The 26,392-nt window shown below is 44.8% G+C and overlaps 1 protein-coding gene across 1 annotated transcript; it reads left to right on the top strand.

Annotated features, from left to right (window-relative positions):
• Window positions 1–731: 731 nt before the first annotated feature.
• On the top strand, window positions 732–17,751 carry T265_00462 (hypothetical protein; the record flags this gene model as incomplete). The annotated part of the gene is made up of 8 exons (XM_009164235.1): window positions 732–836; window positions 7,025–7,105; window positions 7,151–7,400; window positions 7,452–7,542; window positions 9,663–9,862; window positions 10,879–10,962; window positions 14,103–14,438; window positions 16,905–17,751. 8 exons carry the CDS (start codon window positions 771–773, stop codon window positions 17,216–17,218), a joined length of 1,422 nt encoding a protein of 473 aa, XP_009162499.1.
• Window positions 17,752–26,392: the final 8,641 nt, after the last annotated feature.

Below are 26,392 nucleotides of genomic sequence, written 5' to 3'. Positions count from 1 at the left end.
TCAACCAACCGGTGCATCGAACTGGATCCAATTTACGCACCTCTACGTGCGAGAGATCAACATCGCGACCGAAACACTCAAGGAGGACCGAATAATGGATTAGCAAACGAAGAAACAAGGAACTCCTCGGAATCAAATCAATAAACGTCACAAGGGAACTCGGAAGGACAAAGGTCAATCCAACACCGACCAGACTACGACGGCGAGGGATGCCAAATTCCAAGGTCACGTGGGAATCGGCGAATGAGGACACGGGATAAAAGAACAACCAATGGAACCGCCCGACAGAATAACTAAGCGCGGTCAAAGGTCATCCCCGGCCACCAGCACGTATATCAACACACACGTAACACTACTGAACGCACAACCACTAACCCACCGCTACGCACAACTACGCACTGATGATGTCACTTCGATTGGTGATGAAACGTTTGCAACCAAGTTGCCCAGCTCAGCGAACAAGCCAACGACCATCTACGCTACCTGAGCTACCGACATTCTCCTCTATAGAAAACTAGAACGTTATATTAAAGATTCCTTCCTTCAGAATATGTATTCAGAAAAATTTCAAGTGTGCCTCTAAGGCTTGGCACAGATAGCACTATGACCTTGCGGAGACCGGAGTAGAATAATCTAAGAGCAGAGCCCACTGTTCCTTGCAAGGACCCATTAACTCAGTGACCATTGCGGTGTTAAAACAACCAATCAGCCCTCAGGCTTGGTCACCGGGTCTGTTTAGTCTTTTGCGTTCCTTGCTAACTCTGGGTCTAATGCTGATCCCTCCAGTTTTACTACTCGTCCTGTGTGATTTAGTTCAGTCGACAGTATATGTAATGGTAAGTTTGCCTCAAAGACCCAAATATATTTCATCAAACATTGTACAACGTTCAACCGCGGCCCCGACTTAATCCTTGACGAAGCGTGAGTCAGTCTGAGGTACAAGGGTCGACCCACTGATATCGATGTTACGTTTGGTATTCGGTGCTTAGTTGAATGCAGAACAGAGGCGGGACTTGAAGAGAGAAATAGGCAGTTTTCTCATCTAACCACGAGGCGTATATGGGCTGAAATCGTATAGTAGAAGGCGTTGAGTATAAAGAAATTCGGGTGCGGTAATTAAGTTATTACAATGAGGGCATTCACCCCTATCGGGATCACATGTGGAGTGCTTTGAGCGGCAATTTATAGAAGGACAATGCTACGTGATGCAAAAGCGATCAGACCTCATTGTGTCGTGTGGAAATTTTGTTGCAGTCTATGATGTCGGAATGATTACATGTTTATGAGGATTTGGTGGTATGGGACTGGTGCTTTCGTCTGCTCAACTCGAATAAGATAAAGCATTAATTTTTGGTAGTTCTCGGGCTCTCAATGGCGCACATGCGTACAAACTGTTGCTCCCGATTCATAACTTCTCCCGACAACCACAATGGAAAGTCCACTGACACCCGTGCATTCAGAAATCAGTTATATCATCCACCGCCTCCAATGCTTATCTATGTGCCCCTACCTCCTCAGTTCGTTGGCAAACGAAACAGCAAGTACGTAGTTTTTATAGCTGAGGGCGATGATGAAGATGGTGATGGTGATAATGAATGGCTATACCAGATGCATCTATATGGACGACTGGTGGTATGTTATCGGCAACTGTGTCTGGCTACTTTCAATGTTAGCGCTGTGAAGTAAGCAGGACAACTTCTCATGCTATAGCTGAGGGCGATGATGAAGATGGTGATGGTGATAATGAATGGCTATACCAGATGCATCTATATGGACGACTGGTGGTATGTTATCGGCAACTGTGTCTGGCTACTTTCAATGTTCGCGCTGTGAAGTAAGCAGGACAACAAGTTTCTCATGCTCTCACGCGGAACCCGCTTGACAATGATGCGTGCTGTGTATTGGAAACAAAAGTTCAGGATGCGGACACGGTGGTTGAGCTAGATATCCTATCACTCTCCACTCGCTTGCGGCTACGCACCTCTTGCAATCCACAGACCGCTGCGGCAGAATGCACAGGGTTGGGTGTCGTCTTGGGTCACCGAGCGGGAGTCCTTGCTTTACTGGATACCCGCCAATAGTTGCCTCTGGTTAGTTCGTCTGGCAACGTCCATGAGGGAGTTGCCCACTTGTACGCTCGTAGTGTCCGCTGAAGCCCCAAACTGATTGTAGCTCTGACATAACTAAAGACAGGTTTTATGACCCCTTGAATACGTTGTTGCGCGAACGAGTGCTGTCACCTCTGTTTGGTTCGTCTGGCAACGTCCATGAGGGAGTTGCCCACTTGTACGCTCGTGGTGTCCGCTAAAGCCCCAAACTGATTGTAGTTCTGACATAACCGAAGACAGGTTTTATGACCCCTTGAATGCGTTGTTGCGGCGTACGAGTGCTTTAGCTATGTTCAAAAATACGTTCAGCTGTAGAAGCCTTTCGGTATGTATCCGCCATTCCACCAGAAGCAGTGCCAACTTCCGAAATAACCGAATTCTTCGGGTCACATGATATCATCCAACAAGGGCCAGCTAACAACCCAAGTTGATCACATTGCCATCTGTTACCGATGGTGCGGATCAGTAATTGACTTCTACTCGTATTGGAACAGAAGCGAAATGACTCAGTAGTTAGAGCACGGTTTACTGGCCAGAAGGCCCATAGTTCGAACGCGACTTCTGCCTCTCGAATTTCCCTGTCTAGGCTTGGGCAACCTGGCAGTATCCCAGCCCTCGTGCCTCCTTATGGTGGCATGGCAGCTAGGCACCCAAAGGGTGCTACAGCTGGACGATTTTTTATTGGAACACATTTGTGGGTACCGACCACGTGGTCTTCAGGAGCCGCTCCTCTCTTCGTGTTCCCGGGTCGTGTTCCTGGGTGCGGATGAACAGCCTAGCAACTCAGAGACTTCCAGATCATCACTTAGCGGATTTCTCAGGATCCTGTTGTTGACTCTCTCCCAAATGCTCCTCCGTCGGCTATGAATTCGTACTGGAACGAGATCACCACACTGATGCACGGTTCCAGGAGTTTAGCCTGCGGCAAGGCGCTACCGGGCCTACTGAAGCACTGGATATCAGACAGGATTGGCACTGCTTAAATCTGAGGCATTTTCCCCCTGACTCCGAGCGTAAATTTGCCCGAAGAATTATCAGACGTCAAAAAGCGTGCGCGCGGGGAGATTTGGTGGTATTTCCCACTTTCAAAAAACGGGCCTGTGATGAGTGTGATAATCACAGAGGGGTCAGGTTGACCCCGATCCGAGAGAAATTCTTGGTGTTACTTGTGTTTCTTTGCCTTTTGTTGGCTCGTGAAACACTGACTCGAGAACTCCAAGTGAGATTCCGGCCTGCTGGAGGTTACGTTGGCCAACTCTTCATACTGTCAGTTGCTAGAACAGCGCCATACATATAAACGACCCGCATTTTATTCTTGGATTTGGCCAACTCTTCATACTGTCAGTTGCTAGAACAGCGCCATACATATAAACGACCCGCATTTTAGGTATTCTTGGATTTTCAAGGCGCATTCGGCGTGGTTGACCGGTATGTCCTCCTTACCACACTTACCCATGAAGGAATGTCCTGGAAGTTTGTGAACATTCTCAATTCTTTGCATTCTCAACATTCCGGACGTGTGAGAGTATACGGATAGTCTCCAGAGACTTCTGTACATGAAGTTTTGTCTGTCAGCGGTGCCAACTCTCTCCATTCTTATCGGATTTGGTGATCGTCGGGGGCGAGCTGGCTCAGCGGTTAGAGCACATTTACTGGCGGGAAGGTCCGTGTTTCGAACCCGACATCTGCCTCTCAGTTTCTCCTGTCTAGGCCCGGGCAACCTGGGAGTATCTCAGCTCTCATGCTTCCTTGAGTTTCATGACAGCTGGTCACTAAAAGAGTGTTACAGCGGCAGCTACAACCACTGTACGACGAGTACGCGGTTATTACAGCTGACAATGATGATGATGATGATGACCAGCAGTAAGCTCCCTCTCCATTCTCTTTCATTCTTTCCTTCACAAGAAGGCTTTGAGCGAAGAATCGCTGCTGAACACTGATATTAGGCCTTCGATGGTGATGATGAGTCAGACTATCCAGGTAGAAACCAATAGTGCGAACATCGCTGACACCGTGTAACCGCTTATTTTGGGAAACGCAAACGTAAGGGGGACTCAATGACCTCCCTGGAAGGCAGATCGCACCAACATTACTACGGATCTTGACACGAACTGCAGAGGAAAAAAGAGCCCTTGGTTACGTGCTTCCACAAAAACGATGAAAACAACGAGCGCCAAGTGAATTCGAGGTGAAAAATTACTCGGGTTCGGTTCCACTGCATGTGGAATAACTTGATATGGGTTGCTGGATGAGCGGAAACTTGTTATTCCATTGAAAGATACAGACAAATAGGCGGTAAAATAACTGCGGTGGAAATATTTTGTGGTAGTTGCCTCAGAAAAAGACGCCGCTCACGTCTGATTTTTTGCATGTCACTCACACTTTCCGTCTTTACTACAGTTTTTAGCTTGCAAACCCTTGAGCCGATTGGTCAGCAAGTCGTTGTTGAACCCTTTACGTACTGTATCGATAGATATTCGCTGTGTTTGAAAGACAGCTCTGAAAAAGAGCTCTGCAAGACAGGTGGTCTCATAGAGTGTGAAGTACATGTCCTAACCAACGCAGTCTATGGAGTTGAATCCATGACATTCGCTTAGCTCGTCCATCACAAAAGGATTCCTTCGTCTCAAGACCATGCAGTGTACCCTAATATTGCCGACCTGGTGTTCCCTCTATACCCAGCCAATGCTTTGGAGAAGCCGATGATCTTATATCCTCTGGGTATGGAGCCCACGTTTCTGATCCACCAAGCAGTATAGACCGCACCGGCTCAGTGTATACTCTGCTCTTGACAGGAAACCTAACGTCGCGCGCAGAGAGTATCCGAAAACATTCTCTGACCATCTGTGTCTGAAGCACTGATCAGGTCAGGTGCGAACATGAAGTAGCAACGTTGGGGTAAGCTGCATGGTTTTGGGATGAAGCAACCCTCCTGTGATGGGCGAGCTAAACCCACCATAGGTTGCGCTGGTTGGGATGTGTACCTAGAACCGCTGATGATCGTCCACCTCACAGAGGTTTTCCTGCCCAACGGAAAAGATCATGAAACGAACGATCTGTGACCTGACAACGAAGTGTGAGTACATTAACCAGCAAAAACACTTGCCAGCTACCGCCACCCAAGATCAATATCCCGAGGCCCAGCTCGTCGACGGTTAACGACACTGGAAGACATGGCTCACTCATACAGTCGATGGCGCTCCCGGACCGAAAGTATCACCTTCAGTTCGTAGCTGCCCATTTTCTCGTCTCATAAGACAGATGGAATGACCTAACATTAACGAACAGACAATGCCATCGCCTTCTATGCCTAACAACACCTCCATGGTCTTCCCTATTCGGTGACTGATATCATGGTGGCTGTAGCTAACTTACCTTTGGCACATGTGGTGTAGCCGATAAACCGAACGGAACGGAAGTCGGCTACCTCCCGAGGCCGCCGAACGCCCGATCAAATTTGACATGGGGCGGTTTAATCCGATTTCTTTCCAGGCCGGGTTGCTTGCAATAGCGTACCAATTGGGTCAAGGCGTCAGCCACGCCATTCACCCTGACTTTATACCGATTTTTTTCCGCCAGTTAAGATAAAACCCCAAAAAGCATTGCTTACTGTTGTTTGTGCCCTTGTCTATTACCGATTGGGTGCGATGTGATTCTGTCCGGACCAATGATTACTTAAACCCCTGAAGGTGGCACCCATACTTTGGCGACGGAAACTTCGATTCGTATCTTTTATGAACCTGAATGAGGCGTGTAACCGGCTGTCAACAGGAATATAATCCAAGAGTAGTCCATGTTGCTCAACGTTACGCCAACGCCTGTGCACAGAGAACCCAAGGCTATTTTGTTTCCATGGCCGCAAAGGTAAAGCGTTTTCTGTACGTTAGATGGGTAGCAAAGGCAGGTAACATCTAGTGTCCTGAACGCCTGTTTCCTGCGATCACCAAACATCAACGGCTGAGTTCTATGTGGTTTGCAGTAAGGACGCTTGCTAATATTTTACGTATGCATTCTCGTGTCTCAGCTACTAGCTTTGCATAGTATGCATGGGCGAATAAAGGCTATGGAAGTTGATGGGTTACAAGCAGAGCCAGTGAAGTTAGAGCAGGCACATGTTACATACGACAAATTCGACCGGTGGTTGCATTCGGAACAGCCAAGGAAGAAGGCTACAGAAAAAGCGGACTAACAATACCTTATACCAATGTTTCACGTATGTCGAATTCCAAAAAGGACTAGAGTGCTGAAAAAGAGCCATTATCTCGACAGTAAGTCATGAACAAAGAAGTGATGTGATGGTTTAATTCGATCATCTTTGAGATTATTTGGATGGATTTAGAAACGTTTCCAATATGGATGGTTATTTTAACAACCGAGCGTTACGCTTATTAAATGCGAATTCATTAGCTCCATTTTTTGGTGAAACTACGAGGTTAGATGGGGAGATGTGCCATTAAGTCGGACTGCTTCCTGGAAGAAGGAAACTCCTCGCACATCAGCCTAATTTTGGTTCCTGTATATCATTCAGGAAACAGAAGGGTTGTATTATACTTGAGGCAAACCTCCCATATTTTCGTAGAGGTGAGCAGACCATAATTTCACATCATTTATTCCTCGCGATCCCTTCGGTATCAAGTGACTACGTGTATTTCAATGTCCTCGCCAAAGCCTGAACGTAAAATGTTGAAACGTTGGTAGAATTTGACCCTAATGCCTGGTCTAACTAGGGCCGGTTTCCCAGGTGTGATATTTTTTTAAATTAATGTGCTGAGATTCTGTTTTATCTTATGTGGGATAGTATCTCTACATTTACAAAGCCTTATCATTCATTGCACTCCGTTCCTCCACCCGCTCTAATTGCCTGTAATATAAACTAATATCTACCGCTACCCGATTTTCTTTCGAACCCTATGCAGAACAATGGCATCTTCAGTGTTATCGTCACTTCGTTTGAGGATGCTGTCAGTCAGTTTGGCCCTGAACTATTTCATGTTGATGTGAGTTTCCCTTGGTTTTTCGTTCCGACATATTCATCCATCTAGGGCTTTCTGCTCATCGCCTCTCCACCAAATGCCTGTACTAAAGTGCAGCCGGTGCATAACAGAACACGTTTGAACAGCTCCTCTTCCATGGTACCAACCGAAATTTCCGACATACCTTTTGTTGCCCTAATCCAACGAGGGGATTGTCACTTTGATACCAAAGTCTTCAACGCGCAGATGGCTGGCTATTCTGCGGCGATAGTATACAATGATGTTGACCACCTTATATTTCCCATGAAAGGAAATATGGGTACGTTTGTTTTTGACGCCTGGAATCATATGCCTTCTGCATCACTGATAGTTGCTGATCAGATTATTATACCGTCAGTCATGGTTGATAGAAGCGCCGGAGAAGAGCTAAAGTCATACGCTTTTTCAAATGATAGTAGAAAGTGAGTTTCCCCTGATAAACACGGATGTCCCCTGGTTGTCATACTTTTCTATCCCCTTATCGCAACTTGACTGACCCCGAGCTCAATTGCTTATGACCTCGATTGACATTTTCGAAAATGACCGCAACTACATTAATTCTTTTTTAGAGGATACCTTTTCTAATGGGGATCCTCATGTGGGAAAATCCTCGGTTTTTCATGTGTTGCTGTTCATAGAGTTCTTGTAAACTCTTGGACGCCTCCAATCCTGCACTCTCCAGATGTCATCAGCCAGTATTAGCAATTGCATGTCGAGTTGGACGTATAACTGTGCGGCATATATGGTTGGAGAATACTACAAATGAGAAATTAAGTTGATATTCGGTTTATCGGTTTTATTCTTCACCGTAGTATCTCCTTCAGAAAGCATACCCTGTGGCAGAAACCTCGACCGAAAACCAGTTTAAGAACACAGCACTCACAGTGGATTGTAACAAGCGTGACAATTTCCATGTGCGTAGAAACCTTGTCCGCCCTTTCATTACATTTGGGTCTTACAGCGTCTGCAGGTCCTATGACGAATTTCAATCAACAACGAATGCGTACTGAAGAGGAATTTTGTGTCCGATCGGGTTTTAGTGGGCCAAATCAACCCAGCACCGATGCCAGTGATTTTCAACCAGATCTGAGCTGGCAACATTCTTGTTCCTGAAAAAATTGGTAGTGGCGCACTGAACATCAGTTCCACTCCATTCGATGCTAGCAATAGACAAACCCCTACAACTTTACTGTCGCCCTTACCCGGGGCAAGGAGTGAGTGTAAATGGTGAAGCTTTCAGTATCTGTCCAGACCGGGACACTATGGGCGACTTATACAGTATTCTTCGAGGGCGATTTTCAGTGAAGTGGAAATCTTTGGCGAGTAGATTGTGTGGTACAATCTGGACGAGGACCTCCGTAAGGCAGGGAACACTTGCTTTCGCAATATGTTCTTGGGGGAAAACTCAATAATCGTGGGGAAACATCCGTAGACTCCTCAATAGTCAACTACAATCTTAAGTGATCAGGTCTTAATTCCATTTTACGGTTCATTTTCAGCAGTAAGCAATCGAGCAATCATTCGTCAGCAGTCTTCCGCTACTGCAAATGCGGGTGTGTTTGTGATGTCCTATACTTCCACTGCCGTAAGGGAAATATTAAGGAAAAAATGTAAAAAAACGGACTAGTGAATTTGGGTACTAGGCGTAAACCTTGCTTCCGTAGTAGCAACACAAAGTATTGGGATCTAAGAGGCAGTTCAGTCCCCTACGGACACTCTACTATCATCAGAATTTTGGGCGACAGGCATCGGCAGCAGAATCAAATCACAGTCGGGGTTTTTTCATCCTGAGCCATGGTTAGGCGGGTTGTTACAACTCAGTTGGACCAACCGGACCCTAGATTGTAGACCTTAAGTTTCCTTCTAACCCATACATATGAACAAAATCTCATAGTCGACACCCAAACGGATATAGCTTACTAGTAGGAAATGTTGCCGAAGTGTTATCTTTTGCCTTAAACCTCGACCAACCTTGTAACCCGACGAGGCTTTTGTGTCGAAATCGAAACGTTGTCGAGCACTGGATCTACTGATTTAGAAAATTCTAAATTTCTCCATAACCGTTTCCCTTACGTGGGTTGTGTTTTACACTTAATAAGTCGTTCCTTTAGGGACTCGGTGTACCATTAACCAACCCGTTTCCAAACCTTAGTACATACGTGATGGCTGGATTTCAGTTATCTACTGACTTTCATTACATCCAACTATTTTCCGATCCCTCTCAGAAGTGGATATCTGCTTACCATTTTTACACTTTCTGTCCTCGATACAGTCACCTTACGTTGCTCTAGAACCATCTTAGCTAAGTGAGATTTGTCGGGACATGCATGGTGATTTTAATTTCGCCTGAACAGCGTCGTGTTCCGTTGGATTATACAAAATTATCACAGACTGTGCATAAAGCATGGAAATTCACACTGCATTGTTGAACTTCCTTGTTTTTAATCAGTTGCTCACCGGATTTTGCTCTCCTTCGGACATACATGGAACAATTTGCCGTATATTTTTCTAATTTTCTTCACATTTTAATTTTCTCAAACAGGTACCTGGTCAGTGTGGTCAGTTTCTATAGTTTGCCGCTGAAATACGTCCTTCTTTCTTTGCTGGTTCTTGTGGGAATATCTTTACTCATTCTGATTGGATGTTTTGCTGCTCACCTGTGCAATCTCTGGCGTCGAATTCGTCGTGGACGGCTATCGAAACGCCACTTGCGCCGTCTGGAGACAAAACGCTTCGTCAAAGGTATGATTCAGTAACCTGAAGCCCATGGACTGTGACGAATACCAGTTACATCTGCTCTTTTCTTTTTGCGACACAATCTCAGTTCAATAAAATGCGCATTCCTCAATGTCTAGACATCCCCTCCGGTATCCTCTCTGTTCTTTTTCCGACACGGCGTTCATTCACACAGTCCTTAGTTGACGTAAATGTTTTTGATCGCAACGGGGCAAAGGCGCGCGACCAGGTCTGCTAGTTTCTTTAAGTGGCTTCGTATGATAGAACGGACCTGTTTCAACGCCCCTCAGTTTATTGCCATACCATTCTGTGACGGTAGTGATGGTGCTCCAAGGACCTCGGTAGATGCGGCAAGCCAATTACCATGCTTGGTGAGCAGATCAACGACCACCCGTTCAAGCATTAAGTCAGATCAGACGTTTGTATCATGCGAAAGCGCAAACAGTTACTCTGGAATTTGTGTACGGGACGGCTATGCTGAACCCTTTTGCATACCGTTGAGTGGGTTCGGAACCAAATACAGCTTCAAGAGAATGCTTTAAGTATACGTAGACAATAGAATTTCCACACTGTCTCTTACTTAAGCGAATAACTTACACAAGTTTTCACCCCTTCTCATACTCTACCTCGTTCTGATCTGCTTCATTCACTGGAAATTTTTGGCGAGAGCGGATGTTTTGGGCGTGTATTATTTGCGAAATCCAGTTGAACTTGAAAGATGCATGATATTACTAGGCAATTCCTTTTCTTTGCACTGTTTACCACTTTACTCAAAATGCATTTCCAGCGTGAGAGCTTAGGACTGGTACAATGCACTGTTTGATCCAACCTTTTTTGAAGCCTGTTCTCGCGTGATTAACGCTGATTTAGTAGCAGCCGAACCATCATAACTGTTCTGCCTGCCAGAGTCTCCTCGGACACAATGTAATAATGTTTTTGGTTCTGCGGACTTAGTTTGTGATGGATTTAGCACTTGAAATGGATCACCTGTTGCGCTTTTATCTGCTGTTTTGCTCCTCCAGGCCAAGACCCGTATGAAACCTGTCCAATCTGCCTAGAGGACTACAAAGAGCGTGAGAAACTTCGTCTTCTTCCGTGCCATCACGGTACGTTTTTTGGTATACTATGTCCCTTGTAAATGATTCTCGGCGGAGGAACATAAGTCTCTCTCTCTCTCAAATTCATTCTCCATAAACGAGTTCGGAAACAAAAAGTAGATCCTTTTAGGATTTAAATCGTAATCCTACGGAACCATTTTGTTCCTCCCAGGCGGTATGCACAACTGCAGAGTGGTATCGAAGACGCATCGTTCGATTGAGAGATTACCGTATGATGGGTTGTGGAAAAATGGGCAAGGAACTAAGGACTGCACTGTGCGCTCTTTAAATAAATGAAGTACCGGTATGTTAACCCCTATAGGAGCGGTGATGAACTGGAGGTCCACGGAAGCCCCAGTCTCATTTGGTTATGGGTGCTTAAATCCACCTTGTACAAAATAGTTCTAGACCACCCGCTCCGCCACTTCCCAAGATACCTGACTCGGTTTGGGACCTGAGACACAGCTGGATACAACTGACGAGCTGTACACAGACTGTCGAAGCCTTATTCGGTCATCTTTCCCTTGCTACGGTTTCACCGAGACCACAGACATGTGTTAACTTTAGTGCCTCTTTCATATTAGTGCCAATCCAGTCGTGACCGATCGATTTACAATACGATACAGTAATTTGCTCGACTTCTATCTGGGATTAGCCAACCTGCTGGCGTCTCAGCTCTCATGCTTCCTTCGGCTGGTATGACAGCTAGGCACCGAAATGATGTTACATTTGAACAGTTATTTTTTAATATTATGTTTTCTTTCTTACGCTTGCATCGAGGAAGATACTCCTCTGCATGGTGTAGTGTCCCGTCGACCTCCTTGTAGCTTTGATTTTAAAGGAGATAACGTTTGCCTGTGGTTGTCTACTTGACTTCGTTTGGGAAAGGTTCTGAAGTAATGATGTCCCCTTCATTATCAGAGACAGCAACAATGTTGGCACTGGTGTTTCATGCCCTACTACCCAAGAGGTTATTTAAATATACTTAAAGCCCTAAAGTAAGAGAAGAGATAGGAGTAGGCGAGAGAGGGAATTGGTGCTGGCCTGTTGCGAGCATTCTGAGTTGACTACACCTCTAAGCGCCCAGTTAGACAACCTGGAAAGAAACTGACAACGCGAACGTCACTGATGTCGTTTAGCTGAGATTTCTCGCAGTGCCTCCAGACAAGCTCAGGGGGAAGGGTCTCGGGGAAATATTGTTGTCAACAGTATGTATGACATACCCTTGTACATCAAGAATGGTTGGCTTAACTTTAGGCGAGAATTCGAGATCTCGTTCTACTCTGACCTACTCTTGGTTGAACTGTGGACTGCATGCGGCATAAATCTTTCAGATGAAGTAGTCTTTGCGAGGAACATATTCTACGGCCATCTCAAAAACTTGTTCATCTGATGGAGGACGACTTTTTTTGTCTAGACCACCGAGCTTTAGATGTGTATTTCGGGAAAATTGTGTGTACCTATCATTTTGAATCTCCGATTGTACTGATGAACCCTGGTTTCTTTCTTATGTTCACATTTAGCTCATGAAAAAATATGGTGGTAATAGAACTTAAGATTGTGTTGACGGGAGGCTCAGCTAAATATCAGCTGATTCTCCGATGTATGGTATTCAACGAGGTATGCTGAACGAGGACCGCCTCACATTCTAGTTGGAACGATAGTCAGCATATGGGCATAATTCCCTTGATACAACGTTACCCACTTGGACAGCTCACTGCCGTTGTTAGAATTAATTTATTCATCTACCCATCACAAGCTACCTTTCTTTATCGCGACTTTCTAGTCAGTAATGTCGGTTAATTAAACCCTCCGATGAAGTGCTTGTGACCTACCAGCCACATGTTTACCGGGAAAACACCTGATTGTTGTTACAGAGCACAGTTTTTCGATTCTACTTGACCGAGCGTCCGTTTGTCACTTCGGAAGCGCTCCGTACACGTTTATCGCTTCACTCGCACCAGCAGTCGAGCTTCCTACAATTCACCATGGGTCAGCTGTTTAGAAGGTATTGATTGCAAAGTCAGCTGGTATAGTCAGCTGATGTTGTCGGCTTGTCACTAGTTTGTGTGGCTTATGCTTATATTCCTATGTCGTACACACTTCTCATTATCAGTTTGTTCACATATGTGGCCGTGACGTTTTAATTTAAACTTGTAAGTTTGTGATTCGGTTTCTCGGCTTGTATTTCTAGCAGAAGCTTGCTTCTCAGAGCCGTGCTCTCTTTTGGGAAATGGGATGGATGAATTAATCCAAAGCTATATGCTTCACGGTTACATGATTTCGGAACTTTGTCGAACGAACATTTGCGCGTACTCAGTAACACAGATTGTTGTTAGTCGCATAGTTCCGGTCGACTTGATCCCCTTGTGTTGATTTTCCAAACGCATAACTGTCACCTGGTGGAATTGTACAACCGTTGAGGGTAAAACGCTTCAGAGCTTTTTTCGCGATCGTTTTCGTCCCATTGCGCACGTGACAATAGAGGGATACGGTTATTCCTAATTCCGTGTTTCGTTTGCTGATTGGTTCTCAGTATCATTTACTAGGCTGATGCGGCTTATGTGGGCAAGTAGGGCTCAGTGAAAAGGACCAGGGCTGAAGCTACCGGTTGTTTACTCGGCACTGACACCATATTATCATGAAATCGGAGTTTACTCTAGTCCCACTGTTTCCCTGAAAACAGGTGTTCACGACAGTTCATCTCACCTCTGAGTTGGATTTGCTTTTGGTCGTTAATGTGATGCTGCTGCCTGGCTGTATCCATCCTACCCATTCAGTTTTCGTTGCTGTCCATGTATTTGTTGCCCTTACTCTTTGATCGTTTGATCGTTGTTTTGGTCTAATCGGATCATACCGGTCATTTTTTGAACGACCTGGGTGACCAAGAACAACCTGTAGTAAGCCCGATTCGCGTAAGTGACGTGCGATTGGCTTCCTCAAAGAGAAGGTTTAGCGTTTAAAATAGGACTGCGGGAAATCTTTCCTTTCCCTAAGGAATCTCCTCTAAAAGGAATAACTTATGTAGTTCAGAAGCGATTAATGTGTATGAGAGACTAGTTAGTTCGCGTCCAGCCGCTATGTGACATGAGTGCAGGCTTTCCAAGCTTACCGTTTGGTTCATTGTATTCTATCGATTCAATTAACAGCGTTTCATATCAACTGTATTGATCCATGGCTTCTACGAAATCGCCGTCGGTGCCCCGTTTGTAACCGGACAGTTGATCTTCCAGGAGCACCAAGATCGTTTTCCGATGAGGAAGTTCATGGTGCTGGACCGGAGGAGAGTCGCTTACCGGCGCTTGGGCTCCTCCAGAGATTTCGTCACCTGTTTTTTATTCTACGTCGCCGGACGGCCTTTCGTCACGATCGTATGAGTCGGACAGCATCGATCGCTTCGGCCAACACGTTGTTTGACGATGCTAATGAGGAATCAGCCCCTTTATTGTCACATCTGAGTGCAACTGACTCGGCTACGTTCACAAGTAGCGGTGTCACAGGCGAGTGAATTATTTTTTTCACTTTCTTTGACTGCATCTTGTTGCTTCTCTCTTTCCTCTGGTTTACCTTGAATTGAAAGTGGTATTTTGATTGATAAGTACTTAAGAGAAGATAACGTTAATGGTAGGCTCTTTGTCGGGCAACACATGAACCTCAAAACACTGCTAAGCTTGAAAAGTTATAGATAGGTTTAATCTGTACCTAACAATCACGGTGGGAAATCTATGTGTCGTGGAATCAGACGAGAAAATAAGTACGGAGAAACATGTCGAGCTGTACTTTGCTGGCCCTGTGGCCGCTCACTCAAGTCAGCAGCTTCAATTGGAACGACGACCAATACCCATCTTCTGCGTGCGAACCGAAATGCCGAAGACAGACGTGCCGGAGCGGCAACCTCTGTTGTGCGTGTCTAATTCAGGGTCGTCAGTCAGCTAAACGGCTCGAAAGTTGACCTTGTGGTGGCCAAACCTTGATAATCTGTTTCTTCGTACATATACTTTTTGTTAGTCCGCTGCTTACAGAAGTCACTCTTGATCACTGAAACATTATCCGATCAACATTCTGTCCTCGTACAAGTGTATTAGGTCGGCACGGCATTTAACTACAGGAAGTGTAGCTTGGGCAGGAAAAATATTAGGGCCAAAGTACAAAGAAATCAGCAGGAGAATGTTATATCGATTCAACATTGTCGTTGCCTATCTGCTACGGGAACACTGGTACTAGTACATGACGGGATATATCCTACAACGGGATATCCTACAACCCTGTAGGTTCAGTGGTCCCCCGAAATTCATCATCAAGTGCAGTGAACATAGGGGAGAAGCAAGTACCTTTCGTTCGTACGAAGAAAATATTCGTCACAATAATCTTCACGAAGAGAGATAACGACAGGAGTCTTCACTACCGCGTAAACCATATCTTCAGTGGTAATTTTGCACAAATCCAGATACCTGTGGGAATCCCATACTCATGTTACCTCTTATTTACCTTTTCCAGTGTGTTTGTGGTAGCATGTATGTAGGACGAACTGCACGAGCGCTGTCCACACGTTCCCAACGGTCTTACATTGCGTGGGACGAAACTCAACGAGTTCGATTTGACGCCATCTACTGGACTGCGATATGTATGCTGAACCTAAACAGTCAGTCACTATCATAAACGGTCTGCACCATCGTCTGCCGTAATGCGCCGAATTCGTAGCCATTAGACGGATTCAAGCAAATCTGTGTGTCTAGTCTTACATCAGCTTGGTGAGACCGCGTATTAAGATTCCCATCGTCGCACTCTAATTCTGTGGGTTGACTGTCTGCCGTGTGATCCTTGTCTGTCATTCTTTATGTTGATGTCTAATACTGTCGTGTTTGGTCCAATTGGTTTGGTGGTATGTCGTGCTACGTGCTTGACTTGTTTAACCTTGGATATGAAGTAATGTAAGCGGCTGACCGAGAGTACACGATGTAGCTGAATTCACGTTATCCCGGCGAGATGTTTTTTCTTGCTTTATTAAAAAGGTCCGACACTTTGAGGTTTTAATGTTTTTCAACGTCACGAGTTGTCCACCCTGTACCACCAATCGATTCAGCAACCAGAGGGCGGCGAGACAGCTGATCACCCGACGTACGGAGCATATAACCAAGCCAGCATGTTTTGTTCATTTAGTTCAATTAATCACTTAGACAAGCACTTATTGTGGCAAATAGGTCTAATCAGTCGTACGTGGTTGTGGGATTCGTAGAATTCATCATGTGATCTACGCGTACTGAAATGCTGTTTTCACCCAAATACTATTATATAGTCAAGTTTTCCTTATGCGCTCTAAAATTGCTGACAGCTTGATCCACGCCAACTTCCAAAACTACAGGACCATTCAGGACAGAGTGCCACTGTTAGTGTTTAGTTTGCTGAGTTCGTATTTTCACACAAGAGTGGTTGTCTATGTAGCACATTAGCTAGCTAGACTGTGATGTCAAAGACTTCCAGATAGTGGAATTTGAAGTAACTGATTTCCGATGTAGTTCAGCGTATTGCTACGGTCCTCCCATGGACCCACCGGGGACATGCGGATGAAAGACACGCAGAGCATCGTGGATGGTTGTTCTTCATATGAAGGCGTGGTAATAATCTTCGGTCACTAGACTGACCAGTTTAGATGCAGTCAATGGCATGTAGGTGTTGCTACTGTTCGATTAAGAATAGACCTGTCCAATCACGTGTGAGAGGCGAACACGTTACTAGGACAAACACACTAGACAAAACACCAAATCTAACTGTTTGATCTTGTTCCGTATTCCCTACTCCACTTGTCCTGTGTTGGTTGCGATCATTCCTAGTACGTTGGATTGCTTCACATCGTAGATCAGAAAAAGTCTTTTGTCGGTTGTGCGATTTACTTTTTCGATATAGGTGAGGACCCTAATGATGCAAAATACTCATTTGCTCTCTGTTTTCAGTGGTTTGCAGTCAGAGTTCACCTATAGCTTCTCAGCAAGCATATTCCAATCACTCTGTCGTATGTCCAGTCACGATAGAGGATGATCAGCTTCTCATCTTAGATAACGAGAGTTCTCAACCAACAGCTCAACCTGCCGATATCGTTGACGGGTCAGGCAGTCTCATTGGAGAGGTCAGTAGGCCTTTGGCGAGCGCTCCTCTTTCTTCCGGTATGCGTTCACCTGGAGAGAATGTCAATGCGTCCTCTCGGTTGACCAATTCCGATGCGCGGTTACTCGTCGACTTGGAACCATTTGTTTCCACTCGGCATTAATTATTGTACACGCTTGGAACTTTGGTAACCGTGGGTTTATTTTTCACCCACATCGTCTATTTTTACTCACCAAAACCTGCATTGTGATCTACGATCTGTTCACTTGCATACTCGGCCCAGTTTAGACTGTCATAATTGTGAACGAGATTGCCTGCGTTTTACATTTTGCTTCCTCTTTTTCTCAGTCATTCATTACCAGTTCTTTCACTCATCGTGGTGTTCATTCTTTTTCATTTTGACTGACTGTGCCTATTTAACAGCCCGTTCTTTCAGCATCGTTACACACCCTTCCACTGATTCCACAATAGCACCAGCTTCTCTTCAAGTGCACCCTAGAACATGTTTGTACTCTACCAGTTCACGCAATCATGGCACTGTACGTTTATTTCTTAAAGTATCTTTTGTCAGGTTCTCGCATTACTATCTTATGGGCGTAGCAGGCAGTCTTTTTCTCTGTGGGACTGCTGGGCCAATCATTTATTATGTGATAGAAAACTCACAGGGGCCTGTCGATTCTTCTGATAAAAAACCACAACGAAGATGCCACCTCTATGCTCTTCTGACATCGTCATAAGCATATTTAGGCTATGCGATCCAAGGTATGGGCTTAGCTGGACGCCTAGTTTAGGGAGTCTCTTTAGTCGTCCAAACCATAGTGAATTTTAAGGACGGATGATAATCGGCAACCCTGTTCCACTCCAGTTATGATGACGATTGTTTCTGGTTTCTCACCTACACACCCTCGAGCATTAGGACTTATAAGGCCTGCCATTATATTCTGCGTGGTTTTCTGTTAATGGAGTCAAGCGCAGCTGAAAAAGATCTCAGAACTGATCATAATGGACTGTTGGTGTTCCAGGATTCTACGCACGATGTATATCTGGTGGGTCCAACGTCTGCCACGAGGGGAGCATCAACTGAAAAGCGGTTGAGAAGTAATGCAACAAATAGCCTGGCAATCGCGCTAACCGAACTGAAGTCTTATACCATCTTACCACGTTTTTTGGGATTGCTAAATAATCAAGCCCCTTAGTTGATCCAAAAATTTTCTCTCCCCTGCAACTGACCGATAAGGTTTGGGAGGCATGCCCTGCGAACCTCAGCGCAGGGAGGTGCCTTATTCAAGGGCATTTTTGTTTCCTTGCTTTGGTATTCTTAGTTATTCGTTCTTCTGATGGTGGGGACGTAGAAAGTAATACGGAATACAAGTAGGATATCGAACCGCTACCATAATCGAACATCCCCTTTTGCGTGTGGAGTGCATGTATAGCTTTCTGAAGTGAAAACCACCGTAGACAATTAACCCTGTTCGTTTCTCAAAAACTTCCTCAGAGTGCACAGGGTTAGTTTTTCTGTAGTGCAATCCATAATGGGACAGAGCGTCTTTTTTGTTCCTCAGAGAGACTTCAGTTTTAACAAAAGATCATGAACACAATACAAAGATATGAACCCTATGAAACCTGCGTGGGTGATATCTTTTCTGACGATAATTTCAATCCCGAAGTGGCCCCGAAGATCCACTTTCCTCACCTGGTTTTACTTTTAGGCTTGAATCCCATTCAGGTTTTCATAATGTGCGAGAATGTTTTCCGGGAATATACCTTTGAAACAAATTGGAGACTAACACTGGAATATTCTATCTATCCGATGACCATTCATTCATGTAGTCGTGCACAACATTCACACGTGTTTGCCTGTTCGTGTGTTTCAGTGCGCGCACTGATGTCTCCCCGAACGGTGAAGAGACGGTTGCTAACTCGGCGAACAAATCAACAGCCAGCTAATCGACTGCCGATGAATACGCCCTTGACACCAATATCCCAACACATTACCAGTGAAAGGAACAAGCCCTTCGCTGCGGAGTTGTTTGTTGAAGAAACACCAACTGAACAGTTACGGACTATTGGACAGGGTAGCAAAACTCTCATATGCATCTTGTTTACAAAGCCGAAGATCCATCTTTTTGAACTCTCCCGGATAATCACTGGCTGTTACTCAAATGCAAGCAAATGCTACGAAGCGGCTCCACAAATTCCCTAATAGATTTCACTTTTCAAGAGAAGGGAGGGGGTTTTACGAAATACATACTATACATACTACTCGTATGCCCTATCAGTAGTATCCACCGTTACGCCAGTAGTGTTCATAATGAAACGAGTTGTAGTCTGTCCTCGTACTGAACTTGTCTAGTCGCAGAGTATACCCTGCTTAAGAAAGAGAGACAGCGGATGGTGACTTATTGCCAAGAAAACTCATGAAAAACGGTCAGAAGTAAAGTGCCTGTACCTCCGAATAACATCGAAGTTGGAGTTTCTGCGCGGCTTTCGTCACTCAACATCCTTACGGCTATTGTACAAGACAGCAATGAGGGGTTAGAAACCTTAGATGCACGTTCTTGTGGATTTTTCAGACACGCTTAGCGAAAACCACTTGTATCTTGGTCCGGATAGCGTTCAGTTTGACAGCAGCTGATTTTAAATTTCATGTCGATTGCAGCTCGCACCCCAATTAGTGCGAGGAGTACTTTAGATCACAATGTGCACCTGGTCACCCACATTAAACGTGTCATTTCCTATCTATCCCATCATTTGTTCAAACATGAGTACGGAAGACACGGGTCGCTAGTTTCAGGGTTTTAAAGGGTTGATAGGATACGAAGCCCATACTTTGCGCGTGCACCATCTCCGTTGGTTCTGTGGCTGGGTGAGCCATGGTCTAGAGTTCACATATCACCAATACAGACTTTATATATCCCCTGAAATACTTTCCCTTGTGGGTTACTTCTACATTTCATACTTCGGATAGCTGTTCGGTAGCATTGGGCGTGACTCGTCGTCTTTGACAGTGGTCTTTCTCCCCAAGTGGGATTAGTAACTCAATTTCGAATTCTTGTGACAGATTTCACCTAAAGCTAATGCGCATCTGAGGTGTACAAGTGGCCTTTCGAACACAGTCTACAAGATGAAAGCTCGCTTTCGTGACGTCCGGTTCTAATCAGAGGGAATGTACCTCCAGACTCGTCCAATCCCCGAGCGCATTGTTCACTATGTTCTGTTGTCCAGTTTTGTCCTAAACTAGTCATTTTTAAGGACGAATGAGCTTCACTCAATATGGTCCCAAGGTATCTGTTTTCATGGCAAACATTGTTACTCACATGTTTTGCATGTATGCACTAGTACTAGCTACCGTACATCAGCAGCTCACATTCAATGTACGATCCACGTCGACAGTTTTCCAAATGGATCCGCGCGTCTATTCCAGTCAACTGAACGTAGTACTCTCGAGCACACACTTGACAGTTCACATTCCGTAACATATTGTAGTTTAGAGAAGAAAAACGTGTAATGCACTGCCTGTTGATGTGAGAGGTCTGTATCCTACTTCACCGCATCAGATTGATTTTATTGTGCGCCGCAATTTTTTGTTCCCATTTGTCGCTTGTGACTTGTAGTGTTCCGATACAGTTGTGGATAAACACTGACGTCACATAGCTACTCCCGTGTTTTAGTTTCTTTGATTCGCCGTCTGCTCATGCCACTGGTTGGTATCACACTGGTTCTTATGCATGCTGTCCCTTCCTTCAAATTTGGATGTCAACAAGGCTACTTTTTACTCTCTGTGGGTGGGATTTTATCGACTAATTTTCTAGCGGCCACCACGTACAGGTCATCCTGCCAGCTTAAGGATAAACCAACAGCAGGAATCGCGTTCATGGACAACTGAATAAGTGTGAAAAGTTGTGTTGCATGAATAAAAAGAAAAAACAATTCTTTGGGAAGGGTCGAGGTCACGCGCTTGCAACTGATTGGTAGTAGACTGTACGGCCGGTCAGTACATTTTTGGACCATCTGCGCCTAGTGCGAAACGATTGAAACCAGCCATAAACCGAATATCATCTCATACATCTTATGTACAGATTTCACGTAATCGCCTGCCTTATTTATATTTACGAAGTGTCTATAAACGGTTGCATATGCTTTCGCGTACTGATTGTTTTTGCCTAGGTGGCCCTTTTCGTTTTTTCAGCTATAATTTATCCTATAATCTATTTTCAGGATGGCACATAACAGCTAATAAGTTAGACTTTTTGATTCGTTCAGCTGTGGCACACTTCAGGTGCCTAACTGCCATGCTACCCGAAGGAAGCACGAGGGTTGGGATACTGCCAAGTTGCCCAAGCCTAGACAGGGGAATTCGAGAGGCAGAGGTCGGGTTCTAACTACGGACCTTCCGGTCAGTAAATTCGCGCTCTAATCAGTTTGGCCATCTCGCCCCCAGTTAGACTGTCGTGTACTGTGAACTGATCAAAGGTGTTGATTGACCCCGTCAGACTGACCGGAATCGTGGACTTCTCCTTTGACTACAGTCGCAAGTTTAGAAAGTTATCCAACGGAGTTTTAATGGATTTGACGCGTATTGCGGTTCTACGATGAATATCGTCATCCGTACGTGCTGCTGTGTACTACTTGTGCATTACTGTTCTTAAGTATGCGGTTTTCAAATAAAGGATTGATCTAGCGTTTTAGGTCACTAGTTAATAAAACGGTCAACAAACTTTTCAACGGTTACTGGAGTAGGATGGACAGTTCAAAGCCCTCAGGGGGTGTCCATATCGGGCGCCTATTCCAAAGAATAACATTTCCCACGGTAGTGGTGAAAAGATATTGAAGATAGTGGTATCTCGCGACAACAGGAGAAATATTAGTGCTTATCTGCACTTTGGGGTTGGCTATAAGGTATAATATGCCTTTCCACTGGATATACTCTTACTCGAAAAGAAGAGAACGGAGCCTCTTTCCACACTTCTTAATCGCATTTCAAGTTGGAGTAATGGCGTCAAAGAACTTGCGGGCTCAATGGGAAAGAGAAGCTCTTGTATATAGACAGTTTATTATTTTTTTACCGAGACGGTATCTTGCCCTTATTGGAGTTTGTTCTGATGAGCATACCACTTGGTAATTATCCTATTTTGATCGGAAATTACTGGCTAGTTGGGTGGCCAACCTGACAACCCAGGAACAGCCAAGCCCTCCAAACAAGCCAGGAACTGACAGGAACCATTCGCCTTGGATTCCAATGGTGTAATCGCAAATGGGAGCGATCAAGCAAATTCGTCATAAAAATCTACCCAAAAGAAGACGAAAGAAGGGAATGGAGGTTGAACAGACTGAGTTGACGAATAGTGGAGCAAGTGGTGGGGATCGCTATGTTGAGAAGTTTGACAGTCCCTATGCAATAGTTACATATCTACGGTGAACTTATTTGTCGTTGCCAGAAGCCTTGCTGTTGATCATATAGAATAAATCCCACCTTTCTAAAAACAGTATCTAGGGCCCATCTATAGCAATGTTCTCTTAAATTATAACAGCGCACGTTTTCTATTAAGTGTTTTAGGTGAGAATAATCTCATCAGGGCAGGAGAGTGATCAGGAGAGAGTAATGTGAAGACGAATTTCAAGAAACCAACACACCTATCAACAATCATTTAAGATGTCAGACAAGTTTGAATCATCCTTGTTGCTGCCTGACAGAGCAGCCCTGATCGGCGGGTCAATCGATCGACGCAACCAGAGGTGTCGTTCAGCGTGTGGGTTCCGCCAAGCACAACACAAGTGTGTACGTATTCGCCTGTTCAGGAGTGGTTGCTTAGGTGCAATCATTTCATTATAACCGTAGCACTGAGGTGACAAGAATGAAGGTGTCAACTGTCGGACTTGAAATCCACATAAGTGTACCCGAGAGGATAAGGAATCTGTACGCTTTTTGAGAATTACAATCACTTGCCTACTGTCATCCTATATGTGCGGGATGTCTCATACAGTGGTGCTAAAAAACAAACTAAATCGGAGTTAATGAGAGACAGCTGAATCCCCCGTCTGTCGTTCCCTAACTAGAAGCGCACAAAGCTTGTGCCATGATGACGTTAGCACGATGCCCGAAATATCGCAACATATTTTTTTGACAGAAACTACTCATAATATCGCTGACCGTTTCTCCTACTACTACTTACTACTTCACTTTTCTTGAGTGTACTTCGTCAGTAACAAGTTTGTGTTCAAGTAAAACGTAGGGTTGATGGAATCTCGGGAACCATGTCTTTCACAAGCGAAACACTATCCTCGATTGGCACGTTATCCCAGAACTTCCAGTTAGTCACGTCAAAGTCGGTGCTGGTTTTCACCAGGATACTAATAATGTAAATCATTAATTCATAGAGGTCATCAACGGCAATAGCAAGTGATCCACTTGGATTAAAAAGATACAAACGATGCCAGCGAAACAAGTTCAAGTACGTGAGGCGCTTACGCGTGCACAGGGGTTGGTAGCCCCAAGGTCAAACGAGAAAGATAGGTTAAACAAACAAAAAATGGTTCACCGAACATAGAATGGGACCGAAAGTTCCAGGTAAAGACAGAGAACGTGGGGAATTTGCAGTTCCTTAACAAAGGATGGTATGCCGTTCGACTAATTCTCTATGTCAAATCAACTGCGGTTTTGGTTTCTCACCCCGCCTTTGCTCCTCTCTATGGTACTCCATCACTCTCGACACAAATAGTCCACTTCTGTCACAACTGTCCTTTTCGATAAAGAACAAACCTATCCGTACCTCTCTAACAAACAAAACGGTTCTTCTGAGAACACCGATAAGAATCCTTACTAAGCCAACTGGGCTCTACCCGTTACTGTCCACTACATATAGACGTCACGTATTCGAAAACAGCTTCATAAGATATCAAGTTTAAGTAACTGGGCTTCAACTCTTGAAGAGCTCTGAGTCAAATGGTGTGAACCTTCAACTTTGAGAGATATCCGTTTATCCAACAGTACCAAGAGATACCGGCTATACAGTACATTTGTTTCCATCCTGCTTGGTACCGGGAGGGTAAATCGCAACACACGGGTATCACACGACAGCCTAGCATGAGCAACATTGTTCCGAGTAAGTGGCTCCACCTCGCTGGTATTAGACAACAGTGGAGCTATGGATTGGTTACGTAAAATCCGTCCAGTTCATATAAACACCCTGCTCATTGGTCAAGCATTTTTCTCTACATAAACAAAAATGACTGGGCCTACTTGATGAGCCCCAAGAGGGGTGAAACCGATCGTGGGCTGTCGAGGAGTTTTTAGCAACCTTATGGGTAGTGCATTACAAATATACCTCTCGAAATATACCCCGACTGAAACATGAGGCGGCCTAGTGCAGCACATTTAGTTGCCTGGAAACACCGAAACCGAGGGATTTAGCTGGGTTCCAGGTGAGTCTCTCGGAAAACCTAATTTGTTTGTAAACGAGTGTATTTCGCTGAATTCATCTTACTTTGCTTGAAAGCAGTCCGTCAGGTTTGTGTCGATTAGAACACAGAGCCAATGGCAACTAGGGAGTTGTGAATGGCGAACTGCGCACACGATCATCATTTGGGATTGGGGCAGCATCAGCGGACCGGATCCGGCATTCTTTGTTGACCTCAAAGTCATACAGTGACTGTTACAATACACGGATTCACGGATCGATACACAGGATCGAGGCTTTTGCCCAAGTTTCCCGGGTCGGTTTTGTTCTTGTCGGTCAGTGGCTGTCGTTCACCTGAAAGACACAAGTGAAAAAAGGGTGTAGCACTGCTCTTTATGTTCTCAGCGCGGGGCAGTATGCTCGCCAGCGCGACTGTCCGACTATGAAGTGACACGATGCTCGCCATGCTAGTCGCTTACGTGCTGTGCTGTATAGCTTCCAACAATGTGCAAGAAAAATGCACCTGAATACATTGTAGTAATGCTTGGTCTGAATTACGCTCAGTTGTTATCTGTGGACCATAACATTGTCAACCAGATTTGCCTGTATTGTAAAATCTGATGTGAAGTTTAGCAGTATTTGTACTTGGGAATCTCAGACGAAATGGCATCCAAGACGACAGCTTAATATTCTAGGAGTATATTTCACAACACAATACAGACAGAACGATTATGTGTATGTGAATTTGTACCAGGTGTCCGAGGGGTCTTTGGTCTGACAGACCAATTCATGTTAGTCCTATGACAATTACTAATAGAGATGGTTTCGTCACTGGGTGTTATATCTTCTGCTGTTTCGTCGGCCCGTGGTATATGCTGCTGACCCGCTCCAGTGCCTAGTGTCGGAGAGAAAACACTCACAGAAGGGAACACAACAGCTGTATTCCGAACAAGCGAGTGAGTGCGTGCGAGAGCGAGTGCAAAACTTACAACGGCCCCACGCTATTTAAAGGGGACTTTCTGACATTGATCCAGGCTGTCTGATAGGCGTTAGTGATCACCCATCAACATCGATCGTGCCTCTGTCAAAAGTGTGAATGCTGATCACATTCGGTCGTGCTTCTGTGGCGCAGAGAACACTCATCAGGTTTTACTGAATTAATCGAATGATTGACTGGCCTGGATGCTTGCCGGCTTTCCAGTGGAGCTTTTGGTGGAGCAGTAGGTTCCGGGCGTTCAGAAGTTGATTTCAGGAATCTGACCTTCCTGATACTGGGCATGGGGAATTGAATGTGGCATCCTTAGTTGCATTTTAGAAGGCGACCAATTTGTTTTTGCACAGGGATTCTTTGGGTGTACTGAATTCCGCAGTAAATATATAAAGTCTGTGATGTCGCTTACGCAACCAACAGGCCTGAAAAATCAAAGTCATATCACAGTAAAGCTGTTGTGAATGAGTTGCAGGGATAAGGGAAACTAAAATATTTTGTTCAGTACGTTTTGTATATTTCACACAAAACATCTAGAGTGTTGACAAAATACACTCGCTTGCAAACAAATTCGGTCTTGAGAGAGATTCACCTGGGACCCTGTTGAAGCTTACAAAATCATAAACCAGAGTATCAGCTAGGTTCCAGGTGAGTCTCAAAATCTAATTTGTTTGCAAATGAGTTTGTTTTGCTAATTTCGTGCAACTTGGTTTCAAGTAGAACATAAGTTTGACAGAAATTCTGGGACCGCGCCCACCTGACGAGCTCCAAGGGGGCAAAACCGGTCGTGGGCTATCGAAGAATTTTCAACAACCTTATGAGCAGTGTATTACATCTAGGATGCTTTTCACTTAGCCAGATCATACACGGGACTAATCACAAATACATAATATGAACGACGAAAATATTGATGGTTGTGTTTAAGCTTAGTTGAAGTTCGGTGTTCGTTCAG

The sequence above is a fragment of the Opisthorchis viverrini genome (genome assembly GCF_000715545.1).
Source record: "Opisthorchis viverrini unplaced genomic scaffold opera_v5_4, whole genome shotgun sequence".
Classification (NCBI taxonomy): Eukaryota; Metazoa; Platyhelminthes; class Trematoda; order Opisthorchiida; family Opisthorchiidae; genus Opisthorchis; species Opisthorchis viverrini.
The sequence above is the reverse complement of the archived record's forward strand: the minus strand, read 5'-3'. Positions and strand labels throughout refer to the sequence as shown.